General features: G+C 34.3%; 1 protein-coding gene across 1 annotated transcript; it reads right to left on the bottom strand.

The window, feature by feature from the left end:
• Nucleotides 1–4452: 4452 nt before the first annotated feature.
• Nucleotides 4453–13748, bottom strand: LOC139983417 (uncharacterized). Its single transcript, XM_071996964.1, has 9 exons — nt 13609–13748; nt 11058–11105; nt 9184–10657; nt 8531–8739; nt 8123–8199; nt 7899–7957; nt 7697–7744; nt 7066–7095; nt 4453–6176 (listed from the first exon to the last, which is right to left on the bottom strand). The coding sequence occupies exons 3-9, from the start codon at nt 10219–10221 to the stop codon at nt 6171–6173; spliced, it is 1467 nt and encodes a 488-aa protein (XP_071853065.1). The 5' UTR covers nt 10222–10657; nt 11058–11105; nt 13609–13748; the 3' UTR covers nt 4453–6170.
• Between the last annotated feature and the right edge of the window lie 10657 nt (nt 13749–24405).

The raw sequence follows: 24405 nt of genomic DNA, 5'->3' as shown, positions 1-24405 counted from the left end.
CTATGCAAAGAATACAATATGCCACGATAGGACTTTGATTGTATTTACTTGTCTATGGAATCGCAAACTTTCTGTTTAAAAGTAAACATTATACCCTGCACACGATAACAACATGTATTTCTGTGTCTGGTATTAGTTGTGAACATATTGGTTTTTCTGTATAATGCTATGCAATAATAATACTTTACATATCTATGAAACTAGTATTCTTTCTTTCTTTTGACAAGGACATACATTGTTTTGGGTTGTTTCATTCCAATACAACTTACATGTAGGTTTGGGTACTTTGTCACCTTGTGACTGATTTTACAGCAAACTATAATCACTTGATTTAAATATATTTGTTCCCTTTTATGTATCTGATGCGTTTGATGTAATTCCATAAATGTTTTTGGTTTATATGGGCGATAACCTAACCATAAATAAGTACCTTATCGAAGAGAGATCTTTTAGAAATACATCTCCCCCAAAAACTAAGAAAAAATGGTGTTCCGATTGGTAGGAGGAGATATCCTCTAGTTTAAAAGTCGAATCTAAACGCTCTCAATTTGTAACCCCCTACCCACCCATTTTTAATATCACAGTGCCACTATAATATGACGCTTTTTACTTTATATACATTTTTTGTTGCAATATTTTCTATTTAAATTGTTCACCTGGTTGACATTGAAACCAATGTCATCCTATGTTTATGTAAACAGCTTCAATTTATATTTTAGTTTCAGTATTTGAAAAATCCCATACAAAAAAACAAATCAAGAAAACATGTAATACCATATTTAGACTTAAACAACTCTTCAGCCTTGAGTGTAGATGAACATTATACTCATTGACATCTCTCAAGTACAGTACAGTTGTTATTGGATATGTTAGGAGAAGGTTGTTCATGGCAGTTATCTCTATCACTAAGACCGATGATGATGGTTGAGTGTGTCTCTCCTTTAAGTTGATTTAATATCGTAAAATGCAAGGGTAGGTCGACTAGTTATGGTCATATTAGATTATTAGTGTGATAAATAACTGTACAATTATAAAGTAATACTTGGCTTTTATATTTGTAGTTTGTTTATTTATCATTAAAGCTAAGTGTTAGATAGTTAAATGTAGAAGGCATGTGCCAAAAGTCCTCTTGAACGAAAAAATAAACGTATCACAATATACTTTGCAGTACATTTTTAAAGAATTGAATGGTAAATGACGAACACTTTAAATATGCCAGGTTAATGTGAACATCATATTGTTACTGTAAGTCGTAGAGAAGAATAGTATACTGATGAGGTTTCAATAGTATTATCTATTCAAATAGAAAAAATGTAAGATGAATAATACTTCAATATTGCTTGATGTAATCGAGTTATGTGGGACTGTAGACACAAGCACAATAAGTAACATGATACTTCATAATTTATGTTATAGTGATATCGTTATGAAAATTGATTTTACTATAACCTCAGGAAATATCAAAGTAATACATAATCACATAACAAGTTCATCCGGATTCGACCTTATGACTTTCAGTATATTTTGCCCACGTGCTTTACAATCAGTTAACAGTTATCGTTAGAAACAAGGAGAATGTTAGTTATTCCTGATCTGATCATTAAGTTACCGTATTTGTAGCGATCACGATTAACATTAATCAGAGTGACACACACGAACACTGTGTGCTATTTCATAAGATAATTCATTTTGGTACTTTGTTTTTCATTATTGGCCCATGTAAATCATATTAATGTCGTTACAATAGCTGTAGCATATGTTGTCCAGCCGAAGACGAAGGGTGGACTTGTTGGATTTGGTTATTAAATAACAATAGTAATCGGATTTAAATCATGTATGTCGTTACTGCATACTATCTAATGGGATCATTGAATATTGCGTTACTTGGTTTTCCAACTGTTTTAAAAATGGCTCTTCTCCAGCTGAAGTGTGCCATTAGTACCTTAGACCTTATAGAAGTAATACATATAGAGAAGAAAGAATTTCATGCACCAGTTCCGTGTTGACCTTTAATCCATACAAAGTAAACTATCAGACAATCAATGGACTCATCGATTACATTATTTTCTTTCATTACATTTTAACATGTTCTCCGATACTATATGAATGACGCAGAAATGACAATGAATACTGTATCTTGATATTACAACTAATCAAACAAGGAATGTAACGTTTTTCTTCTACACCTAAGCTATTTTTATAAATTATGGTCAGTTAAGAAATGACAACCATACTAGATAAATGACATTTAGCATACTAAACGAATACCGTAGCTCAACCAGCAATGCGATAAAATATTGTATTCACCTATGTATGTTAGCATGCGCTGTCTTCCGTCGTTATAGTCAACGTTAAAATAAAATTGTTTCAATTGATTGTGTCATATTTTACGTTTATGCATCAAAATAGTTACACGGTTCCTTCACACATATTAATCAGTTCATACAGTTCCCATAAACTACGGTATATGTTATAGATACACTGCTGGTAAATACGCTATAATGGTTTCACTATGTATATATACTGTAGGTTAGTTCTACAAGTTTCGTCTGGAAATAACTGCTGTAGCTAAATGTAAATATTACAGAATGTCTCTCAACGTAATCTTACCTTCGATTAGACTAGACTTGTTGATCTCTCCTTGTGACTTGCGGTCTCATAGTTTGTTACTTTACGAGGCACTTTCTGGTCTCCTCCCATTTCTGGCTCCCAATGAGAGTAATGTGCGCTAACAGTCAATCCTGTTCTAAATGCATAGCAGTATGATTCAAGCAAAGAAACGCGTAATATACCACGGTAGGACTTTGGTTTATGATATTTACATATCTATTGAAATCTAAGCAAACTTTCTGTTTAAAAGTAAACGACAGACCCTGCACAAGATAAGAGCTTACAGGCGTTTGTGTAATTGTAGATAACTATGAACAGTTTTAATGTCACGTCATGTCATTAAGTTTCTTTACAATCATACCTGATTGTGTGAGTGGTAACAGTAAAAAATGAATAGTAAATATTTATGGAAGAAAACCACTATTCTTTCGGCGGAAAGGATATAAAATGTTCTTATGGGTATGTGATGCCAGTACAGCAGTTTAACGTATAGTTTAGGATACTTTTTCAGATTGGTGATCGATACAGTATCAAACTGTAATCTTACGTTTCAATGAACAAAATGGCAATGATTTGCTTTTTGAAAAGTTTATTTTAAGTTCACCAATGTTTTTGATTCTTTTTGTAGTTAATTTAGTAAGTGGATTTATCATGATGATATTGATCTAACTTTTAATAAATAATTGAAAATAATTCTAAAGCTTGCAAGACCTGTTTTATTTTGTTTTTCATTGAAGTTATCGTTTTGTGCACACGTGCTTTACGATGAATTTTTAGTTTCGTCACAAACGCGATGATTAATTTTTAAACCTGAAACACTTAGTTACTATATTTAACGTAAACGAATAATACGCCTTATACCGGATGTTGTATTGCACTGTAAGCATGCTGTGATTTGAAATCATTCAAAAAAGTTTAGAAATGTTGCCTTAACTGAAAAGTACCAACTGAGATCAGGTACAGCAACATGCGTCACTCTCCATTGTAGGGATACAATACAGAAATTATGTCATACTATAATAATAATCATGGCGCGCCTTTGAAGATGGTACGTTATTTTAAGCAACTCACGCAATTGCGTTTATGATATCAAAGTTCATATTGGTATTAGCTCAGCGAATATCTTAACTACAAACCCTGGATAAGTAACCTAGCCGTTTGTGTTATCATACTGATAACGGGACGACTTTCTGACAACCTACATTACCAATGTTTTTATTTTTAAAGAATGGTTGAAAGGCTTCTCGGATTTGAATATTGAAATCTAGTCATGTCACATGACTCAAAATGATTAACATATGAATTCAATAAATTAATGGAATGTATAGAATAAAAAAGTGAAAAACAAAACATAATTGTTCAACATTGTGAGACTCAAAGCAATACGAATATATCAAACAGCAAACTATCGTTCATCGATATCAATTTTCTCAAACTGAGGGGGTATCTTACATAGTATCTGCTTGTATTGACATGTGCGGAAGTATGATGTTATGATGTTGTGGATACTATTGCTGTATGTCTCTGTAGCTCAGAGCAACTATTCCTCTAGCTTTCTTTCCGTAAGAAATGCTCCATCTTTATCACAAACGTTCCCAGTTGAGCTTGATTCTTGTATATATATACATATATATATATATATCTATATATATATATATATATATATATATATATATATATATATATATATATATATCTATATATATATATATATATATATATATATATATATATATATATATAAATGTATGTGGACGAGATCGAGAACCTAAAAGTGTAGTCATTTGTTTACAATTTTCTGTGTTTAGTTGCTTAGTGCTTACAAACAGACGAAATAAGAAACAAAGGTATAATTGCAATTTGGAAAACAACTATTACAATTAATACATATTATGCAGTTATCAAGCCTATTGCATATTTCATTATGTTAAATTGTTCTGAGAAAAAAAAATATTGGGAAAATAATCTTTTTTTGGCCATCTGTGGAACATTGCCAGCAGTTGGGTACCAACACGGTCACAAATATAGGGTAAAATAATGTTTATTGGGAATCAGAAATCTGTCGAACATATCATATTTTTTTCCATATATATATTACGGCTAAAATTATTTGACGCACATTAAACAAGAAATTATTTTGACAACAGTCCATTCTACAAAGGCAAGGTTATGTATTTATTCTTAGACATCCTTCATACATTATATATGACGTTATTCTACTTAGTAACAAAGAATGAGTTCTGGAACAGGTGTACAATTATAATTCATTATAGTAAAACAGTGCACCCTCGTCATCGACAGACGTTTCCTAGCACTTACTCTCTTAAAGCAGAAGAAAAATAGCACAATGTATGAATTTCAAAACAAGCAATATCGATGTAAAGAGAAAAGAACAGCAGGAACTCGGCAATGATTGACGCACCCTAACAGAAAAACATCTGAATGGCTAGGAGAATATCTATACCAGACACGAACATTACTAACATGTACAAAAAGCAGGGAAATTGCAACAGATTCGATATTCCAATGGCGCCTATCACCATGGCTACAGACGGTCCGTTCTACCTTCTGCTCTCGTTCCATAACTATAACTATTATTAATGTAAGATAACAAAATTAATACAAGCCAATATGTTTAGTATCCCAAGGCGAATATCAGAATGACTACAAATCCTTCTATATTTCTTTCCTGTAATAAACATTACGTTATTTACAACCATATAAACAGATTATAAGAAATGAGTTTAGTGTCTTCTGTATTAAAAAACTACCCATATTATATGGCTAAACACAGCAAATGTTAGTTATAGAGTACATGCATACAGGTCTCTTAATAAACAACATTTGAAATCAATACGTCTCTCTGAATACGGACTTTTGGCGTAAACTATAATAAGCAGAGTTCTCTTTCTTGTAAAGAGTTGTGATACTGTTTGTTAATTAACTCTTAAGCTAGCTGTTCTAGCGGTAACAATACACCAATATACTTTGGCATGACAAGGAATAGGACCGAGTGAACCACTTTCATGACACAATGTGTTCATTCACAACCTACCCTTAACAGATATACCATGCACTGTGTAGTTAGTATGTTACAATATATCAGTGGCCATATGCCATATGCATAATGGATACGGCCGAGTGAACCACTCTCATATCATAATGTGTTCGTCCACAACCTACCTTTGACAAAAACACCGTGCACTCTGTAGTTAGTATGTTACAAGATATAAGTTACCACAAGCCACGTGTATATTGGATTCATATCACAATTTGTTCGTTTACAATCTACCCATTACAGATATTCCATGTACTCTGTAGTTAGCATATTACAAGATATAAGTTATTACAAGCCACATACATAGTGGTAAGGCCGGGTGAACCACTTTTATGTCAAAAGTGTTGGTCCACAACCTCCCCTTGACAGACATACCAACCACTCTGTAGTTAGTATGTTACAACATATCAGGTACTACAAAGAACATGCATATTGGGATCTTTCGTTCAATAGCATACCACTGGTGTTTGATATTGTGCAGTAGCTTTGAATGGATACTTCATCATTCCTGTTTCAGAAGAAAGAAAAAAAATGCCACAATTTAAATAGATACACACTTTCAAATTCATTTACTTGCATTAGTTTCGTTTATTGTTCCACATTTTTAATTTGTTTCATTTGGTTACAAGGATTTTACCAAGTGTTTATTTTTCAGTGTAAGTTCAAAATTATAGAACCCAGTCTTTCAACACGAAAGTTCATCACTGTTACATTTAACTAAACAATACATCCATGTCCGAGACAATATGTCTCTTTGATGATAAAATATATATTTCCTTATGACTTCAAAATCTCCGAAGGATAGCGCATGTCCAAAGTGATTTATATTTGTCATGCTAAACATTTTATTTACAATATCGTTAATTTTAGTTTGCTGAACGTAATGCATGTATCACTATTTGCTTACTTTACAGTAAGCAATGAAGAGAAAACCAGTCCGTGTTATAGTAAATCGCATAAGCGTGTAAGTAAAAGTAGGTAAACAACGAGGTATTGAGGTCTGTTATTCTAGCAAGCAGAAAGTACATTGGCAAAATGGAGTTCTACTGACAAAAGCTGACTTGAGAAATAATGACATATTCAGTTAGTTTAAGTCCCTTTAATAAGTCAAACAGACAAACCGTAACACTTTTGTCCTTCAATTCTGAGATAAATGTACGATTGTAAGATTCACAGAACGATTCTGACAAAGTACTACTTTCAAAGAACCACAGGCGTTAAGTCATTCTCAACTTTGACCGATTGTGTATATAATATAGCGTCAATCCATCCATTTGAACAGCTTACAATACGCTAAGCTTAGATTGTAATCCATGTTACAGTACTGACACAATGTACAACTGTGCTGATTCGGTCAAAAAGCTGCATGATGTGAAGGGTTGTGAAAATAGAATTACCTGTTTGTACATTGCTCGAAATTGCGCAGCCTGCAGGAAAGAAAAATATGATGGAACATTACTATTTCTGGCGATAGAATATGTTTTGATAACCGTGCGAGTATACTGTTAAGAAGCTTAGAAGTTGAAAGGATTAAATTTGTTAGCAATTTTATTGAAATAAATAAATATATGACTATAATTTTACAACATGTTATATCATATATGAGATGGTACACTTCCTGCATTACACTACTATTTTCATACTTAAACATTGTGGTGACTTCCTTATAGTACTCGTCATTCCAAATATTGTCAAAACGACATAACTTAAATTATTCAAACAATCACTTTTAAGTCACAGGGCTTGACCCTTTATCTCAAATATTTGACCGTAGACCTCTCCAATGTACGATATGTTCCAGTCGTTTCCATTGTAAAGCAGTCAGTTTAACAATGACGAAGAGAATGTGTCGTCGACAAACCGCGATTTGACGTCATACGAAGTCACATATGTACTAGTGTTTCCGGTATATCCATATATGGTTGTTTGCACCCTAACATTCAACATATATCTATACTGTTATGGCACATAACAACATGTAATTCCTTAACTTTCAGTCAAGTCTTAAAATTGGATAAATCCTCTCACCTTTCTCTCATATACTTTCTCTTTTAAGGCAACGGATCCGATCTTTTCCTGAAGTTTAATGGAAGGGAAATGTATAAGTATGTACTTATTTCAGTTTATGCTATGAAGTACACACATAATACATTTAAAAAATTAAAATTGTTAATATCGTATTACACATTATAACACAAGTTCACATGAGATGGATTCAGGGATTACCTACCTCCCAACCTCCAGATTGTAGATTTAGTCGATACCAGCTGCGCAAAGGATACCATAAAACTGTCAAATGTAAAACGATCAAATGGAATATGTTAACAGTAATATATTTATGTAATGCTTTCTTTCTCAATTATTTATTCAAAATTTAGTCAGTTACAAGTATGGACTAATATTAATGTTATTCAAAATTAGATGAATATAAAGAGAAACATATATTAGGTTTACCTGTGACTTTTAATTCAGAGAGTTTCTGTAAATGAAACTTATTTTGATAGACACCTGGGAACAAGCAGTCCGTAAATCTGAAACCAAACAGCATAACCAGTCGTTAAATAACAAAGACCAAAAACAATCGTTGAATGAATAATAAGCTTATAATCAAAAGGTAAAAACATATAAAATATAAACTTCATTTTATATATTTATTATGTCATCTGTTATGCATTCTACAAATCAATTGATAACATGAGTCAGGTCATTCGTTGAAATACTCGAAGAATTTCACTAAAATATCTTCAATAACAAGAGGTCAATACATATTTTTGGAGGATAAGAGGCTGCTTCGATATTTACAGTTTTAACTGAACACCTGTTTATTACTTCAACATATTCATTTTCTAACGATATGCTTACTTAACGGTCTTTAGGTTGATACTATTTGTGACGTAGATAAATATGTCTGTCATCTGTTCTTCGGTAAACTCTCTTCCGGTCTGCGTGATGTGGAGACCATGGAGGGTGTTGAGATTCGGTACTTGTAGTCCAGATGTCAGAATCAACATATTCGTAGAAACATTCACTGACTGAAAACAATCACTCAGCAGTAACATTGGTATCTCAATCTGTGAAAAAAATCCACAGAGATATCTTGTTATTAACTCTCACCCACTACCAAAACAGTGTAACTTCTGAATTGTTCCCTAGCCACTTGATTAGACTGGTATATAATCGTTATCTAACTAAGAGGATTGCATCAAGGAAGGTTTTTTTTCGTTCTTTGATTTAAAGAAAAAGGCAGAGCAAAATGTAGAAGACAATATTTGTCTTTATTTTAGTTAGTTTTTTATATGTTCAAATCATTTACATATAGGGAAGAAATTTAACTATATTGAAAGAAATATACCTGAAATTTGATGCGAATATTTTTGATGTGTTTGCTACAATCTTATACTAGGCTTGCTCCTGACATCGTTGCTACTTTGAGAAGTATTGTCTATTTGCATTACTGGCATTATAAACTTCTGTTTTCATTGCGAGAACCACTAATTAATATAATTGCTTCTTACCTTTTGCGAGACCGCTGTTTCCAATAATTGGAGGGTAGCCTTGTTTAATCTTGTAGAATTATTTGTGCTTAGCTGAACCATGTTTGAGCAAATTTCCTTGATGATGTCCAAAACTGTCTCTGGTGAACCTCTTTGCTCTAGAATACACATTATTATGATTTCCTCCCGTCTGTTCAAGTTACTAAAATACTTTATGATGTGGTTTCCAGCCAAAGAGTTCATACCGCAGGCGAATCGATAAACGTACTGTAAACTTAGATGATCTAATTCATCCATAATATCCATGACGTCATCATCATCTGTAATATCAGGTGATACTAACATATCTACAAGGTGAAGAGCTGCGTACCACTCGAGGAATAGGTCGTGATAGAAGCTTACACACGAGAAAGTTTTAACATCTTGTCGAGATAACGAGTTATCAGAATATTGCAAAACAATCTTTTCCTGTAAAATTCCAGTCTGTAAGAAGTGTTTTAAAGCTCTTCGTCCTATCTGACTGGAGAGGTTTTCTTTTCTCCAAGAGTTTCTACGATTGTAACCTGATAAGCTTTCAAAAGCAATCCGGTTGAGCTCTTTGTGGTCAGGTGTACCATAATCTGTATCCGTCTTCCCTCTGAGATGTAATGATGAATCTATGTAGCGGAAAAAGCTCGTTACGGATTTATATTCTGGGAACTGCTTGCTTGAGTGACTGAGATGAGCAAACAAAACAAAATATAAAGGAACCTGACAGATATCTCTTAGGACCGGGCTGCAACGAATTACACACTTTATGTTATCAGTAGCTGTTCTATCGTCTTTAGTCACTGCCTTCCTTAGATATTTGTCCTGCGCCTCACTGGTGAATCCAGACAGACGTAATCGTTTAGACTGGGACACCAACTCCTTTGAAAACGATCTTGCAGTAAGTATCAATTCCAATCGAGGATTATTCTCTATTATATTTAAAATATCTTTGGGAATATGTTTGTTATTTTCCACGTATTCATCAACATCATCTAATATGACTACCACAGATGTTGCTGTATCAAGCATGTCACTGATCTCATTGCTTTGTATCTTAAAATCTTTCGGTAAAAGAGTAGTTTTGATAACTTCAAACAAAGATGTAGCTGATATAACCTGTCCGAGTTTTAAAGTATCAGTATTTCAACATCTTTCATGGATGAAGTCGAGAGATCGTTGCACCATTCATAAGCTAATTGAAGGGTTAGTGTTGTTTTACCATATCCTGCTTCAGCTTGTAAAATTCGTCTCTTCGTACCTAATCCAAGATCAGTACATAATTCTTGGTAAGATTGTAACGGTGTCCAATTGTTCTTCTCTACGTCATCTTGTCTTTCAATACCGCCCTCTACTATTACATCGTCTATGTTAAAACTCGCATCTCTACTGTTAGGGACTGGTTTGATGGAGCTGTACCAGTCTTTGTACGTTGATTTCAGCTGATTTATAAAACTTATTTTCCTTTCTGTGAGGAGGTTGGAATGAAAAGAAAGTTTACACCTGGTAATATACTTACGAAGAAAAACGAGCAACAACAAGTGTCTACTTCAAATGCATACTAAATCATTGTGGTAGTTTATTTGGTTTCATGTCAACATTTTTTAAAACCTTTTTGCGTATATACCTCTCTCTTGCTATATAAGTCTCTCTCGCTTCATTTTATGAAAATATGCAAAAACACAAGGGTCATTTCCCAGTTCAGCAACTACCCTTGATTTAATGTGCTCTGAAGTGAGAGATTCCATGCAATTACGAACTTGTTATAGGATTACTCGTTTCATTCATACCCATTTTAATACATATATTGGAATCCTAAAGTAAATCATAACATTTAAACAAGGTACGCTACAAGCTGCATCCCTTACCTGCCAATGCTGGTCCTATAGCTTCGTTTACAGCCATAATGCAAATGTCTGAAATAAAGTAAAGTAGTTATGTGTGTATTAGACAGGTTTATAAAAGGTAAAGAAAAACAACACGGATTCCAGTTAGCAATACACTAGTTACAACTAAATATCATGAGAAGCCAATATTGTATATATAATTATTTTTGCCGTTGTAGAACTTCATTGCATTTAATATGTAAGTTATTAGAAACTGCACCCAATAACCATAGTGCTCCTCTATACTTAGTCTTATTCAAGTGTGCTGTTAATGGGAACTATACTATGTGATATTGATTCCAACTGCTGAACATATCTTGTTACATTAAATGCAAAATGATCCTCTGCTCAACTGCACAGATTACTTCAGGGGTACACTAAAACTGCATATATTGTACAATCCGTATTGGTTTAGATTGTCGTGTTGCGTAGTACTGGCCTTCGTATTCATTGCACTACAAACGTCCATTATGATTATTGTATTTATTATATAGAGACTCATCGAGATAAGGATTACTCGTAGCGACACAGCTTTACAATGTAAATACCCCCTGGAATATAAACATAAAGATAACAAGTAAATAACCATGTCACGCACTGGTTGCGTGATGACCTCTGACCTTCAGAAACACGAGGCTTCATCGTGTAGATTGAATCACTGTGTGCCAGATTGACATATTGCTAATATATACTATAGGGGAGTGAGGATCATGTGAAAGACGGAATGAGACGAGCGTGGATTGCGGTTTACTAGGAACTCACATATTTTTTATAGATCTCATGTAAAATGATTTGAATTTATAGTGTGATCTGAAATGTAATCTAAAACTGGACAAAAGACTAGAACTAAGGGGGATGTTTAAAAGTTGCATGAAAGAAACAGAGATTTCAATGATACAAAATGTATGCGTTACAGTTTAGCTTAACATATTTTATGTATAGGGTTCATGTACAAGAACAAAAAAATAACGAACAACATCTAGCAATGATAACAAGTATATGTTGCAGTTAAGCCTAACAGGTGGTATGTGTAGGATTACTGTACAGGAACAACAAATACACTTACAAAAACTTACAATGATAACAAATATATGTTACAGTTTAGCTTAACATGTGTTATGTATTGTCTTACTGTAGTTTATTCTGTACAAAATAAATAATTATCAACCGTCATTTACGCAAAAGATATGATATGCAATTGCATTTGTTTCTGGTTACATTACTTTTGGAGTACGGAATCTTCATTTCAAAGACAACGATGAAAATATTGATGTAACTTAGAGTTTACTGAAACAGGAATGAGTTTGTAAATAGCGATTATTTTCGAAATTTACTTTTCCTGCTCTGGGGTTCCTGTGGTGTAAAAATATTGAATAAGACCTCTGTTAAATAAAACTAAAATTAATTAACTTTATCCTGAATTTAGATATGTTCATGCTATGTGTTAACTATTGTATTATGGTCTATTAAATGAGTACACGGTAACCCAAATTATTGTATATTCCGAATGTTGTAGTAGTTATTAATAAACACTATTCTGAGCTATGTAATACTATGTATGTATTGTCTCGTAAAGGGCCTTATATTGATTTGTAGTTTCGGAAATATATGCATTACATTATTAAACATTAATGTTTAATCCAATTTTATAGTATTAAGTATGTAATATGCTGTTCAATAATGTTTTATACTGGTCGTAGTGTATTAAATTGATACCGCAAAACATGATCTTAATTCTTCGGTTTGAGTTTTGGCATTTGGATAAAGTGTTTATGATGGTGTTCTATAGTTTCTTAAGATTTGCTTTTCTATAATTTATAGACATATAATCAATGTTTGTACTTGTCTTCAATCTATATGTATCATATTGCTATTAAGTATAACACAATGCTGAAATTATATATTTGTACATATTCAACTATAGGTGAGACGGTGTTATATATGTTTGTATTAAGGCATACAGTGGATATAGCTTAGTACATAGTAACGCACATATAATGGCCAATTAATTGTGTACATTAACACAAAACCCGAATGCTGATGTATTATGTATATGTTTCCTTTAGAAGTATATATACACTAACATTAATACTTGCCTTATATATGTATGTATGGATATGCATATTAACGCATACAGTTGCAATATACATATGTGTACAGCAACATACATATATACATAAATATATATCCTTTTATGTATAGGCTTTAGATTTACATACATTTTGATGTTATTGCATTAAGTATATTGTTCTTAGATTTGTATGCATTACACTTCTGCTTTGACTAACGCCTTAAAACTATCTTTTCTTAACTTATGCTATACACTTACTTTAATTCTGATTCAATTTGACATTACACCTCAACGGTCTATTTCCTTGTCTAAGACCATACGATGCTGGAATCTGTTCAGGGCTAAATCAACAGTGATGGTAACCGCATGTATTGATCTGGTTCCCTGCCCGTATATGACCGATATACCTAAAGCGTATTATAACGTTATATTGCTAAATTGTAATTTGTGTGTTATTCTTACCTCTGGTTTGACCACACCTCTTGTTTCCTGGTGAATTCGTCTCCTTGCAGTAATATTTTTATATTTCTAGTTTCCATTTTGGTCCTGCAGAGACCAATACGTCAGTTTGAAGTAGAACAATTTGATCAGCAACGATCCAAACGAGTCAGACTTTGAACCTATATCATTACAATATACAGAATTAGAAGAATACACTTTCCGTTTGAAAATCAACAAAGCCCCTGGATGAGGTATGACTCTGCACACTTTGTGTACGTATCAAGTGATTAGTCTGTGTACATAAGATCAGGTTGACCCGGAATATCTAAAAACTACATAAGGTTGCGAATACAATCACAAATAAAATGATTTATAAGAAATTAAGAACAAAAGGATTTACAAGGGAACAACACTCCCCACCCTCCACACCTTGACGTCCTTTTTTGCGCTGAATGCTCTTATGACCAAACTACTGAGCGTTAATATCTATTCATACATCTAACTGCGTGAAATATAAAAGTTCAAAAAAAATATATACCTTTTTCCGTTGGCAAACTTATATCGAATTTAACTGTTACCCAATATCTCCACAATATGATACATGTTCATGTACACATAATACTTGGCCATGTGTAACTTGGTATAGATTGTCTTGTGACACTAGTGCTCCGTGTAGAGTCGATATCTTACCATCAAAAGGTTCTTCCTTAAGAAAAAGGCCATGAATCGACAGGGGGACAGTTTCATTAGGTAACCTTACAGATTATGTTCGTGGTTTGTTGTTATATGTTGATTAGCATGCATGAATGTTTTGCGAAAACTGTTTCAATACATTGATGCAATATGCTTATTCTCCACTGTTGGCAAGCAATGGTTCCTATAGTTACTTCAGTAGATCTCACATGGAAGCATCAGGGTATCCCTTTTTGCTGTCAGAGTTGTTTGGGATGTGCTGTTACCAAATCTAACCAGTTGAGTCCATTGATATCACTCCCATTCAAAGTATAAAGCTGTGAATGCTGAGGACTTAGCACATCAACTTTCTCTGAAAATTGACAAAAACAACAGAAAAGTAATGACAGTGAGTAGGCTCAAAACCCCCTTGATGCACATATGCAGAAGCAGAAAACGGCATACCTTTGTGGATTATTTTCTAAATAAGACTCAAAACATTTCTGTGCAAGGTATTAGCACTCAGCAGCCACTCTACTTAGGATCAGGGACGTCGCTAGAGGGGGGGTGTGGGGGGGTGTCTCACCCCCCCAATCTTGGTAAAAATGACGATAGTTGGAAAATTTGAGTGCGACAGTCGGAATTTCCGACTGTCGGAATTTCCGACTGTCGCCAGCTTCAATTCGGAATTTCCGACTGTCGCGCTCTAATTTTTCTGACTGTCGCACTCTTATTTTCATATGTTCTTGTAATTTGTGAGTGACATAAAATTTTCGATCAAAATTGACCTTTAATCAGTCATATTTACCACGTTTTCCTCGTCACATTGAGAAATTGTATCTCGAGATCCTTATACTCCACCATACAAAACTTCGTATGATTTTGAATACTCTAAAAAAAAATACAACGTTCGCCAGCTTCATTTCGGAAAATTTATGTATTAATTTTGTTATTGGGTGGGTCGACCCTGTTCGCTAGCTTAAAGTAAGTTCAGGATATACCAGGGCAGTCGGAATTTTCTGACTCCAAAACCCATCCAGTTGGAATTTCAGCCACTACACCCCCCCAATCATCAGGCCTTATCTACGTCCCTGCTTAGGATACAGACCTCATACAACATTGTGCTAAAGCTGGTGTAGACTTGGTCTAGGATACTAGCGTAGCGCCATTATGAACTTGAGGCCTAGGCCTAAGCTAACAACGTGATGGGTATTTCATGCATTGAAACTGAGTTTCTGTCCTTAGTTTAACACCATGTAATTCCAACTTTAGCACAAAAAAGCATAACAAATGATAACCATGTACTTTAGGTGCACACAGATGTCAAATTTCACCAAACTTAGTCGTTCGCGTCACATACTGCAGGCATTGGGGTCTAATTCTAACGGATTTTGAATTTCGTGCATTTGGCAACTACTTAGCAGGTTGAAGGCAGGAACCAAAGTGCTGAAGCTTTGTTAGGTCAGGGCTTAATGACCTAATAGTTTATTGGGAAGGAAACACTGATCATACATGCTCAGAAGGCTGTTCTAGTCTCATGTATAGAGACGCACATGCTCTTTGTGGTACTTTAATGCTGTAATACTAATTTATGCGTAAAAATCACCCAAGCTTGAAATTTTCAGACGTTTGCTTGAAAACCATTTTTACACACGATAGTATCTATTTTGGTCTAAAATTGGGACTCCCATCACTTAGAATGATAAATAATATTTTGCAACTGGTTTTGCCGGTACTTAGAAGACTGTGTGAAGGAAATTAACAAAGCTTCACATTTAGGGCATGGGTGTAAAAGTTGTTTATATCACAAACTGAGATAATTTACTGCGAAGAAGAGCAACTGAAATGTACTTCTGACTAAATGCACTTCTAATTTCATACAAATTAGCATGATCAAATTCACTGCTGAAACAGAGAATAGAAACACTGATTATGAATACAATAATACCAAAAGTTGCTCCGCCTTGATATTGTGTACAGTGTATTTAACTTACTCCTTTATTCCCCAAATTCGACCTCTACGTATCAGACCATGAGTAACTGAAGTTGAATAGTTTTGCAGTATTTGTTGAAATGTGTTTCGTGTTTGCTGTCGAAATTGTGTCAAGAGAAACTAGGTCAGTTGAACCTGTGGTTGATATTTGCACTAATATGTATCTTTACATTGCTCGAAAATTGAATGGGTTTGCTGACCAGGTCAGTCTTTAGTTTTTCTATCACAAAAGAACTTTTCATTGTCTTGGATTGACAATAGTCATTCAGCTAAGCAGTGATTTTGTAAATTTGCATGAAATTGTTCCACTTTTTTAGTTTGTTATGCTTTTCGTTGTTCTTGCATGAGTATATTTATCACATCCATTGCTAATTTTGTTGCCAGTCGCCTCAATTTTACATTTAACTTTGTTATTTGGCAATCGTTATGATGTTTCTTTAATTGGACAGATTTTTATACTCAATATGATAACATAAGAATTTGCACCAAGAGAGCATTTCCTGTAAAAGGGGGTGTTTGTTGTGTATTAAGTTAATTATTAGGTTTAATTAATGTTAATTATAGTTTGAGTTTGAGTGTGAATTGACTTGGAGTCAGATTGCGGTTCAGGACCTAGAAGGTGGGAAGGAGTTCGGAGAGATTGTTTTGATAACATAACAGTCGTTCACCATGAAGCTGTGAAACGTTCGTTTTGTTTCGTAGTTAGCAGTTATCAATATATCTTTTAACTGGACACCACTCTTCATGTGTCTTCATTCCCAATTCCGTGGTTAAATTGGAAACCGAACAATATATTTGTTACATTAATGAATAGCTTACAGAAATGTAATGTAAACCTTATAAAAATACGTCAGCTACTTCTTAATCCACTGGACTGTCCATACAGGCTATTTTACTAGACATCCATGTCTACAACATTCCCATGGAAACAAACTATGGATCTAGGTAGAAAATGTCATCTATATTTGAATCGGGCGGTAGTTTCTGTTAGCAGTAACTAATCACATTCCCATGGAAATTTAAAGCTTTTTAGTGGCACAATTATTCTGAGAGTCTCAGGATAATGTCATCACTTGAAAATGTTTGCCATTCAAGTTCCCGGCTAGCCTGAATGCTAACAAGAAAATGACCAGTATTGATCAGAAACCTAAATGTTAAATATTTCATATGAAGTTGGAGGATGCTTTGGATAGACAAGTGTAAATAAATAAAATAAACAAAAAAGCAAAAAAAAACGTTCAAAGTAAAATATGTTATAGAAAGTATATAAGACAAAGTTAAACCTCCCAGTAGATGACGCATATGCTAGAGAGTGCAATATGCTAACAAAAATATGTTAGAAATTCATAAAGTTTGTTGGAAAGTGCAACTTCGCAAAGAAGTACAACATATGCTAGAAACTATAATAATCTACAATATAAAATATGCTAGAAAACTCAAAAATTTCACAAAAAACAAGTTGTAACGGGAATCACAATTAAGCAAGTACATGCATTCAGGAACACAAAATTAAATGTAAATTTTAGATCATGGATCCGTCTGTTGGTTTATTAAACGCCCTTGAAATTGATTCCAGTCTATGTTTTAAATTGAACAATGAATACATTACTACTATAACATTTTGTTGTCTTTTAGATAATTTATATTGTCAGTGAGTGGATTAAAGTAATACATACAAAGAAAAATTATTTTCGATAATTAGAGAATTATTTATTGATACTCACTTTTGAAATAAATTGCATTGCTTGCCTTTATTGCCACTGTAGAAGCTTATGTCTTTGAGATTAACCGTGAATATTCCTGAGTTCAAGCTGTAAAAGAGATATCGCTGAAACATAAAGGTGTGATTAACATTTGTTAAAATACTACTTCGTCCCACTTAGTTTATATCCGACTGTATTAAAAAAATAATTATATTTATATAAATAATAAAAAAATGGTCATTGGACGAGGACTCATTAGCAAGAAGATATCTTAATAAGGTACTTATATAAACTATGGAGATATGTAGACATTACACCTTTGTTCCTTCCAGATAAAGAGAAGCTAATTTAGTAACAATTGATAAATCATTTGTGAGACTGTAAACAATTCTTGCAGTTTTGATTTCCAAGGCAACTGACATTAACTCAATAACAATAAATATGTGATAAACAATGGTAAAATATATTATATATTATATTAATATATATATAGATATAATATATTATATTCTTCAACACTGGAAGATAAAGCCAATAAACAAAGCATACTTTGTGTTAAGTCTGAAAGTTAAATATGATGAATCTACTTTTTTTCCCATAAGGCGTTTATGTAAATAGTCGAAGACGTTGCAGTTTCCTGGTCCTGTGTCACGGTCATCATGTTATGAGTTTCTTTCACAACTAATCGCAATGACATTTTCTCCCTCAATTTTCCGCCCAAGCTTTATCGTCTTAAGCAGGTGCTTAAATGGTGGTTCTCTATGGACCCCACACTATTCGGCAAACACAATATCGTGAAGACTTTACCCTATCCCAACTTGCTTAGACAATGGAATATTGGACGATGACTGTGTACTGTTCTCCAACATCATGCTTCAAACCTCTGTAATTGTTAGTACAAAATAATACTTACCTTGATATGATAGAAACCTGATTTTAATACTGCTAGTACTGACAATACGAGTGCTCCGAATCAGAACATGATACTATAGTATAGAAAAACATTGTTCCAACTGGTTAACTTAAGCTATGTTTATTTTCTGATATTAAATTCAGTTCAAACTGTTTGTAAAAATTCCATTGAATCCACACTTGTAAAAATTCCATTGAATCCACACCAATTTAATTTAATTTTTTTCAGAATTTCTTCGTTGGATTAAAGTATGCCTTAAACTGTTCTGAATAACAAAATATAATATTGCATGCATATTCTGTCTCACATATCATCCCCGTCTATTTATATTCCAAATAAAACTGCATTGGATCAAGATTTATTTGCATTAAGAACTTAGGAAATTTTTTTTCTTTCTGTTATGTCAATAATTATCAAAATGAAGGATAAACCGTTACATGATAACTGAATAAACACACATGAAGCCTACGTAAACTGCACTGATAACGATCTGACGGCGCTTTTTAACTTAAAGGAATAAAGACATACATCTACGTAGTAGTTCCATAGAAATTGAAGCAGTTTTATTTCTATGAATATATTATTTGCATTCATCGGCATAAATTCATGTGACAACGTTATATCACGCAACGAAGTAATGGTGCACTTCTACTTTTTTGGCCAGAGTCGTCTCAGTATACGGCCTGAGTTGGGCTAATGGGAGTTGTTTCCAGCTCAGCGATCTTTGGATAATCAACAAGGATTTGGAATAAAATACACAACTGTCTAAAATGGAAGTAACTCTTCGAGAATTAAGATGTGAGAAACAAGTTATTCTTCATTTCGAACGAGGAGTGAGTTTTTCTGTTATCTGAACCGGTATAATGCATATATTTATTATAAGGAGAAAACACAACAACTTCAGGCTCATGAGCTAGTAAATGTCTCAAGGTTATAGGTTAAATTGTTAGTTTTACCAGCCAGTGTAGGTTTGAATATGAGTTTTATTTCAACCGTGTTTTAAGATACTAAGGTGTACTATGAAGGGCTTAGAAAACATTCGAGGACTTCAAGTCACCTTAATTATATTTAAGGTTTACATGACATGTTAGAATTTCAACGCACCGCATGCACTATAGGATCAACTTTACACTACATGAACGAGACGCAGTAAAACTGGTAACGTCGATGGGATGAGAGGACGGGGAGGGGTGGCACATTTCCGAAGTCCAACTCAATGGCACATGCGATTACGGAGGTTGGTAAACAATGTTGTTGTGCATTACTTTAACTCGATTTGAGCGCATATTGGTCAACAATTTTTACTTTAATCGAGAAAATCGAAACTGAATCAATGCTGGCTTCATTGCACTGTATATTGGTTATTTGTTCACGTGTACCAGTTTACCCTAAAAAGGCATAGATAAATATACATAGATTATTGTAAAACAAAACGGTGTTAGTAATTGTTGAATATAACAAACTGTAAACAAATCCCTCCAAATCATTAAATTAGTCGGTTGTGTACACTCCTCCCTGTAATAAATGACCCAGCGCCGTTTCCTCTTAACGGATGGTGCAAGATAAAAGATCAAACAAGAACATTTTCCCAGCTCTTGTCCGACCGTACTTGTTTTTGGGGAACCGAACTCGATGATACCCATCTTTAATGAATCAATCAGCTTCTAGGCCTCTTTGTTGTTTGCGCAGCTTAAAAACATTGGCACCCGTCAATTCAACCATGGATCACAAGGCTCCATCGTAATGAGCAAAGAAGGGCAATGTGGTAGTTAATGTTTTGGTTTCTTACATGTTTACATGGTTATGAAGTTCATATTTAGCATAAAAACTCTCTCACAGAATAAACATATATTTCATTGTCGACCGGGATCTTCCGTTAAGTGAACATTTGTCACATAACTGTACAATATCATGGATTCTTATTATAGGTTAAATAGTATTCGCTTCTCATGGGTATGGGGTGTCTTGTCGACTGTGTGGAACATTGACACACACATCGTTTCCACGCAAATGAGATATGTGATCAGGTGATATTGATGAACAGGTTGACTTGCGTATGTTACCTCTCTAAGGAACATTGATTTCTAAAAAAATAAAAAATAAAAAATCATGCGATCTATGCAATGTTGTGATCCCCCGTGTCACTTTCTAAGAAGAAGTATGGGGAGGGCACTGTGAACCGTTATGGCAATAACAAAGTCGGTAAATGTCCTTACGTCTTTAAATTTTAATCATATGGCGTTTAAAACAGCTAAGCTCCTCAAAGTTTGCAGCTACAATCAAATCTCGAAAAGTGAACTAGTTGGTATTGAAACGTTGACCAGTGTCCCCCGAAGTCTGGCTGCTTAAACTATAAAAATCTTTAACACATATCAGGACAAAAATCGGAGAAGAGGTTGATGACTGGTTGATCTCTAATTTATTAATGCAATTAGTCGATCGCTGATTCACTGACATATGAATTTACTACAGATTACGGCATTGACAGACTTTACAGAGCTAACTTTAATAAACAGTTAATAGAAATGGTGCAGTTATTGTCTTCACACTTAAGCGGTAACACATGCACGTACGCAGTTACGCAGTTACGCAGTTACACTAACTCGTGGAGGCATACAATATACTTTGTTGGGACTCACTCAACAACAGGCTTAAAGACCTAAAAATTGTTATCATCTCAGCTATATATTACTAAATAAAACATCCCTCTTCGAACCACAACTGAACCAGTACGTGGGTAAATGTATGTACACATGAAGGATGATATTAGCGTTTTGTTGACACTACTCTCTCACTACTTTCTTTGATTAAGAAAACTTAACAGATATGTACAAGATATTCGCCCACATGAAACATAGTGTCTAGCGTTTGTGAGCCCCCTCGTGAAGTCGAAATCACAATTACAGAACCCCTATGGAAAATGACAACAATTATGATGCCTCTTAAAAATACACCCTCGTTTCTTGTAACTTTAATTCACGTAGAACAACGATAATTTTCTTAGAATTTCCTAGCTGGACGAACAATATCCCCTGTCACCCCAAAGGTACCCGATTTTACCTTTCCTAAGACAAATAATTAAATCTCGAAGTCATGCCAAGCACATACTTGTGTGATAGAACAAATATACCAGTTTGGTGGTAGCAACTTACAGAAAATAGGCGTTTCTCTCAGTTCTTTTACTGTCAGAGGCCAATCTCGGAATACCTCGTGAGCGTGGTGAGCTAATACTAATTAAACAATCTGCGCTACCACTAACAAGGGAGAAACATCTCCAAACTCAAGTGCTGATTCAACAAAGTCTACAAACAAACAGGGGTTTGATTGTCATTGGCTGTCCCCACCTGCAACTCGCAACAGATTTACACATATTTTGGAAGAGATACAATTACAGACTTATGGGGCCATCGACGGGTAGAACTGAGGGACAATTCAATCCTATGATGATGATATTATACTAATAATTGACTTAAAGGGCTACATTTCCGTTACACTAGTCCCGTTTTGCATAATTCTTGGCTCTCTAACCGAAACAACATTTTCTCAAAGTGTAGGGGTCCCTCTCTTATAAGAACTCATCCCCGATAAGACGATTAGATTTTGTGCCCCCACCTCATGCGGCACTAGCAATTCTAATCTTGGAGGAAAGAGGGAGGGGCTAAATATAATCATCAGGCTCCTATCTGGGGTCGCAATTCACTGATATGTATATCACGTCCCTTACTGGGGTCACTTTTAACTGGAATGTATCTCAGGCCCCTAGCCGGTGTCACATTTCACTGTAATCTATATCAGGCCCCTAGCTGGGGTCACGTTACCTGGAACTTGAATGTATATCAGGCCCTAAGCTGGGGTAACATTTCACAGTAATATATCTCATGCCTATAACCGGGGTCATATTTAACTGGAATGCATCTTAGTCCCCTAGTCGGGGTCACATTTCACTGTAATATATGTCAGGCTCATAGCTGGAGTCACATTTCCCTGGACCTTGAATGTATCTCAGGCCCCTAGCTAGGGTCAAACTCCCTGGAATGTATCTCGTGCCCCTAACTGGGGTCACATTTCACTGGCCCTAGTTGGGTCCAGGAGTTGATCCTTCCGGAAGCTAAACGATTTCAAATGTCATCCTCTTTTCTCTAATATAGAGAGAATTAAGCACAAAATAAACGTGTTAGGGAGAAATTCAATTACTTAGGATCCATGTCAATGTCCCATCAGAAGTTGTTGGATTTTGGGATATTTGTGTTGTACTCTCCATGCTTTAAAGCAATAAAATGACATGTCAGAGTGAGGAATATAAGTTATGTAGGTATTCCAAACCTGGAAGCTGAGGTACTTTCAGGTCTGTTGTAACTATTTTAAATTGAGCAAACACATTCAAATTATTGGAATGTATTTCAACCTCTTCAGCCTCTTGGAAGGGGGGGGGGGGGGGTGTGGCGTGGTCCAGGAGAAAATTCCCGAAGTGATGCATTTTGTTATCCTTATATAATTCATTTAATATAAATTTGACATAAGGATAGTAAATTTTGTTATACCTTCAAGTTCTCGGGGAGGGCGCAGGAGGCTTAGCAATATCTTTGAAGGAATATCCCCTTGGTGCCCCCTATAATTCATAACAGTGGGTAGAGCTTATGCAGTGTCATGAAAAGTAGTACCAATGCATTTCTTAATTCAATCTAAATTCCCTGACACAATTAGCTCTAATCCATCACATAACGACTGCTGGCTTAATTCTTGCCTGTCCTACCTACCACATGCATGGTAGCTGATGGCTGGGCGCAAATACATTGACATTTGTGTAAAGACTTTACAATTCGACAACAGAAACATAAAGGAAAACTCCAAATTTGGGAAATAGATGATGGTAAAATGTAAATATAGTTAGACTATATCTTCAAGTTAGTACCTGTGTTAACACTAACACTGAATTAGAATATAGTAAGTAGATGCAAAAAGGAAACGGATCACAAAATCGTTTGATTTAAGTCATTATCACAGCGGTTTTGAAGGTACAAACAAGTTTTAGATTAACTGCTTCAATATATAACACGCATTCAGACAATTTGATAGTTATTGTTAAGGTGTCATGTTATTAGTATCATTTAAATTAACGAGGTTTTGACGTTATTTGAAGATTAAGACACAATACTGCATCTTGATCATCAAATGTTGCCTCTTTATTATTTTGTTACTTGACATGTCATTTAATATCATTATTTTGATATATTTCCTAGTTATGGGTTATCTAGCTCCATGGTTTGAAGAAGCAATTCGACAATTTATCAATTTTCGTCAATATGTCATGTTATCGTGTTGATTGGCATCTCGTCAAATATAACGTGTTTGAATTTTTGCCAAAATAAACAAAACAACAAGGATATTTGACAATTCTTTTATTCAAGATTTTGCAGGTAAGCAAGACTTTTCAACTCATATATGTTTGACATGTTGTCAAGGTTATTACAAAGCAACAACTAGAATACTTCCTGAAAGTCTGAAACTCGAAAACAATATACAAATTAATTCTGATG

The sequence above is a fragment of the Apostichopus japonicus genome, chromosome 16, assembly GCF_037975245.1.
Source record: "Apostichopus japonicus isolate 1M-3 chromosome 16, ASM3797524v1, whole genome shotgun sequence".
In the NCBI taxonomy this organism is placed as follows: domain Eukaryota; kingdom Metazoa; phylum Echinodermata; class Holothuroidea; order Aspidochirotida; family Stichopodidae; genus Apostichopus; species Apostichopus japonicus.
Note: the sequence above shows the minus strand (reverse complement) of the source record. Positions and strands in the feature narration are given on the sequence as shown.